Below are 5096 nucleotides of genomic sequence, written 5' to 3' on the forward strand. Positions count from 1 at the left end.
TTCATCATGCTAAAACTCTGTGATGCTTATTTTGCAATAAAAACATTTCAGGAAATGAGTATTAATTGTTAAACATTTTATAAGATTAACAACACTGGTATTAATTGTTAAACATTTTATAAAAGTAACAACAATTTTACATATACTCTAGAGATGAACTATCCAATATAGTAACAACTAGCCACATTTGGCCACTGAATATTTGAAGAACTGAATTTTTAATTTCGATCAATTTTAAATTAAAAAACTTATAGTAGTTTTAGTTATTGGAAAACTTCTACATATGTTCGAACAACTGAGGTTTATGAATCTACTTTCTCACCTGCAAATTTTATGAAATCTAAATACAGCAAGTATTACTGATGAAAACTTAATGTCCAAATTAAGATTCACTGTAAATGTAAAAAACAAAGCAGATCTCAAAGACTCTGGATTAAAAAAAGAATGCAAAATTCTCCTGAATAATTTTTATATTGATTACTTCAGTACCTTGCATTATATTTATCTTGGACAGTGCTGATCTAGAGCTATGTGAAAACTGCTAGTTTTACAAAGTCACTTTAAAATTTTAAATTTTAATGTCATTCTCTTGATCAAATTTTTTTTATCATTATGAAAAAGTAAATCAGATTACGTATTTATCCGGTAGGAAGTGCCCTAATTTCCCTCTCTGCACCTTCTCCCTTCTCCAGGTTGCAAAGCCCTTGCTAGCACCAGCGGCTGAATGCAAAATCACAGGCAGCGAATATGCAGAAATCCTGTATGAGAGCCTTGGTGACCCTGCCATCAAATTAAACCTCTCACACACCACAACTTCTACCTTCCCTTTCCCCTCGACTGTTTCCAGACCTATCTGTCCCCAGTTCCAAAGTCACCCTTCAGCTTCCTCCCAAGTCCTGCTGTGCTGTGGCTTCCAGGGTGGAATAATAAGCGATGACCTTGCTCAGCGAGGTGCTTGCCCTTGTGTTAATGCTGGATTCTGTCCAGGCCCGAGAGCTCTCCTCCTTCAGGGTGGACAGCTTCCTCTGGGAGAAAGCTTCAAACCCCAGGAGTCTGAACACCGCCACGCGGTACTTCTTGGACATGATGTTGTAGAGAATGGGGTTGATGGCGGCGCTGAGGTAGAAGAGCACAAAGGACACCAGGTTGCAGTACTGGCTGATCTGGGCGATCTCCAGGGAGCCGGGCTCGAAGGACTTGGAGAAGAGGTACCGCCCCACGTGGAAGGGCAGCCAGCAGAGGATGAACGCCAACACCACCACAGCTAAACAGCAAGGGAGAGGGGGCGTCAGTTCAGGAACCGCAGAGGACGGCGCCTGCCTTTGGAAGCCACGGTTTTGTCTGGGGTACGCGGGGGGCGACCGGCGGCTTCAGAGACACACTGCGCTCTGCCCTTTTCCCATCCCTGCACCTGCGCCGAGACCGAGCCTGCCTGGATCAACGGGGTAACCGGTTTTACGGAGCTTCCCAGTCATTTCTCTTTAAAAGCTTTCTGAGCGACTTTGGGGTTGGACGGACACATTGACTCAACTGACTAGACCGTTTGTTCACAGCAGTCCACTGTTTACGGGTGTTAGACACAGCCAGGCACACGTGTGTTAGACACAGCCAGGCACACGTGTGTTAGACACAGCCAGGCACACGTGTGTTAGACACAGCCAGGCACACGTGAGGTGGAGGGGTTGAACTCAGCTGGAGCTATGGGTCAGCGTCCCCTGGGGCACAGATTCCTTGGATGCAGTAGAGACTCATTAAATTAAAATCTCTAGTTAGGAGACCCAGACACCTGCTTTTTTTCTTTTTGAGGTTTCACAGAGGACCGAATTTGCAGTCAGGATTGAGAACTGCTGGGGTGGACGATTCTTTGACATAAGTAAGGCATAAAAGCCCATAAAACCAACTAACATTAATTAGCATCCATCCAGGTCTTCATATTGCCCATTTTTTTCAAGACCTCTGCATTTCTAGATTATGTTTTTTAAAATTCAGAAATCAGAGGAAAACTAACAGAAGATATTGACTATAGTCTCCAAGTCATAAAGAGTGCAGATCATAGTTCTACAAAAGCAAGCAGAATTAATATTTTGCTTGGAGGTGAAGACATTCTGTATTTCTTCACTTGTACCAAACACATATACTGAAAGAGCTGAGTTCACACAGTACATATTCAGCAGACTCCGCTGTGACTCTGCACACAAATGTCCTCTGAAGGACCATTTGGGGAGGGGCAGTAAGGCCTCTCAGCTTCCACAAAGTCTCCTTTCTCATGCTGGAAGCCTGCCTGTCCTAGCTTAGCCTTGATTATCGCAGCTTTTCTACCTGGAAAGACAGGTAATCATGAAAAGAAATGGAGACACCATTTTGATTTGTCACTGACTTCCTCACAGCGCTGTACAAACAGAAGCAGGGTAAACAGAATTGATTCAATTATTTGATTGGAAAAAATGCAGAGCGCAAAGCAAATCACAACATTGAAAGAAAAATGAGTCATCTGGGACAGAACTATCCGAATTGATCATATGTTTGGTTAAATTTACCGCTGAATACTTCCTAGGCTTAATGCCTGTTCCTCTTAGCGAAACTTAGATATCCACAAATTCTATGTGAGGAGGGGGCTTAAGCTCACCTTTAACATTTAAAGGCCACAATTGATTTTTAGAAATATCTCAGTTTTGATGCAAAGTTTCTGGACTGATATAAAAGGCATTTTAGGGAAATATAGGAGTGGGGCATTTTTCCGTGAAAGAGAGAAAGGAAAGCCAGGAAGAAAGACACAAAGAGATAGAGACCTAAAGAGAGTCAAGACTGTGACAAAGTTGGGAGGGGGGCGGAGATGGCAGGAGAGAGGAAGGAAGGAAGGAAGGAAGGAAGGAAGGAAGGAAGGAAGGAAGGAAGGAAGGAAGGAAGGAAGGGAGGGAGGGAGGGAGGGAGGGAGGGAGGGAGGGAGGGAGGGAGGGAGGGAGGAAAAAAGGGAGGGAAGAAAGGAGGGAGGGAGAGAGAAACAAATATATGAAAACAAGAGCAAAGAAGTTTTCCAAAAAATCCTAGAGAGACACACGGACGCACAAACACGACAGAAAATCTAGGCGACCAAAGGGAGAGTTCAAGGCAGAAACAAGAGAGGAGGAATAACTGAGAGACTCACAGACAGACAGAGACCGGGAGAAACAGGGAGAGAGGCAGACGCGCGCGGGAGGTGGAAAGGCTCGGGGGAGCGCGCGCGGGGACAGAGCCCGAGGGCGCGGACCCACCCAGCATCTTCACGGTTTGCTTGTGGTTCTGGTCCCTGAGCGAGGCGGCCACGGCCTCGCCGCGCCCCCGGCGCCACAGCTTCCTGCCGATGAGGCTGTAGAGCACCGTGAGGCAGAAGACGGGCAGGAAGAAGAAGACGCTGGACACCCACACCATGACGGTCAGCAGCCCCGAGCTCACAGCGAACTCGGTGGCGCGGCACTCGTTGGTGTCCCGGGGGTCGGTGCCGTTCTCGTGCTCCACGCCCACCAGCACGAAGATGGGCCCGGCGCTGCAGAAGGCCACGGCCCAGATGACCAGGATGACCAGCTTCACCCGGCCTTTGGTGACCACCACCTTGGCGCGCAGCGGGAAGCAGATGGCGAAGTAGCGCTCGACGCTGAGCGCCGTGATGGTGAGCACCGTGGCGTAGGTGCAGCTCTCGCTGACGAACTGGAAGAGTTTGCAGAGCAGGTCGCCGAAGTTCCAGGGCCGGTACTGCCAGAGGCGCACGAGGTCCAGGGGCATGCAGAGGAAGATGAGCAGGTCGGAGAAGGCCATGCTGGACAGGTAGAGGTTGGTGGTGGTGCGAAGCTCGCGGAAGCGGGACACCACCAGCATGGTGAGCAGGTTGCCCGCGATGCCCACCACGAAGAGCGCCACGCAGGCGGCCGTGACGCCGGCCAGCAGCGGCGCGGGGAACAGCGGCGGCAGCTCGTCGGCCAGCGAGGCGTTGTCCGGCGGGGCGCCCCAGCCCCGGGCGGGCAGCGTGAGGTTGGGCCCCGGCCCCTCCGCCGGGGTCGCGTTCCACATGCTGCCGGCGCCCCGAGCCGGCTCCGGGGGAGGCTGCGCTGAGGAGCTGGTCCCGGGGAGGTCGCCTTGGGCGCGGGAGAGGGCGCGGGGCGCCGGGCGCGCGGGGAGGAAGCTAGTCGAGGAAAGAGAGAAAAGTGACGAGCCGAAGCAGAGGTGGAAGGTGACATTGAGCGCTCGGGGCGGGGAGGAGTGGGGAGAGGGAGGCCGGGGCGCACGCACACACTCACTCACACACGCGCACACACACACACTCACACACGCACACACGTGGCGAGAAGAACAGAGAGTGGCCCTCCGCTCCTTCTGGAGTCTCCCCTTTCCTCCACCCTCGCCCCTCAAAGCCTCTCTCCCCACCCAGCAGCTGGCCGGCCTCCACGCACGTACCTGTCACCGGCGCAGCCCCGCCAGCCCCGCCTGGCCTTCGCGTCGTCGCTCCAGCTGCATCTCGCACTTCCCCAAGGGGCCCGGAGCGCGGGGACCTCGGGGACCCCGCACCGCGAAGCGGGAGCGCGAGGAGCCGTCTCCCCGGGACTGGGCGCTGCCTGGCTCGTGTGGCCCAGGGGCTGGTGACACGCGGGAGGGGCGGGGACGGCGGCGGCGGGGAGGACGCCAACCGCAGCGGAGACCCGAGCTGTCCCTCAACAGGGGGTAGAGTTGGCCGTGGACCTGGTGGGGAGACGAATCGAGCGTACCCAACTGAGCTCGGAAAGTGGGGGCAGGGAGTAAAAAAAACGGGGGAGGGAACCTAGTGTTAGTGTTCCCGCCGGGAGGAGACCTGTGCGCACCTGGGAAGCGCCTCACGCAGCCCTAGAACCGGAACGGGCTCAGAGGCGTGCGGCCGCGCGTTCAAGGTCACACAGCGAGCTGCGCGCTCGGGCGAGCCGCGGCTCTCCCGGCCCCGCCGCGTTTCTGAGCGCGCAGGACCGCGAGGTGTGCCTGACGGTTCCGAGCCCCAGCCTTTCGCGCGGCCCCCGACTCGGCCTGGTGGGGGGAGGCTGTGCAGAGGACTGTTCCCTGATGCGAACCTCGTGTTTGCGGGCGGGGTGGGGTGG

General features: G+C 53.7%; 1 protein-coding gene across 1 annotated transcript; it reads right to left on the minus strand.

Moving 5' to 3' along the window:
- Positions 1-878: 878 nt before the first annotated feature.
- Positions 879-4050, minus strand: GHSR (growth hormone secretagogue receptor; the record flags this gene model as incomplete). The annotated part of the gene is made up of 2 exons (XM_081138518.1): positions 3252-4050; positions 879-1264 (listed from the first exon to the last, which is right to left on the minus strand). The coding sequence occupies exons 1-2, from the start codon at positions 4042-4044 to the stop codon at positions 879-881; spliced, it is 1179 nt and encodes a 392-aa protein (XP_080994644.1). The 5' UTR covers positions 4045-4050.
- Positions 4051-5096: the final 1046 nt, after the last annotated feature.

Source organism: Miniopterus schreibersii, assembly GCF_964146895.1.
Source record: "Miniopterus schreibersii genome assembly, chromosome: 5".
NCBI classification, from domain to species: domain Eukaryota; kingdom Metazoa; phylum Chordata; class Mammalia; order Chiroptera; family Miniopteridae; genus Miniopterus; species Miniopterus schreibersii.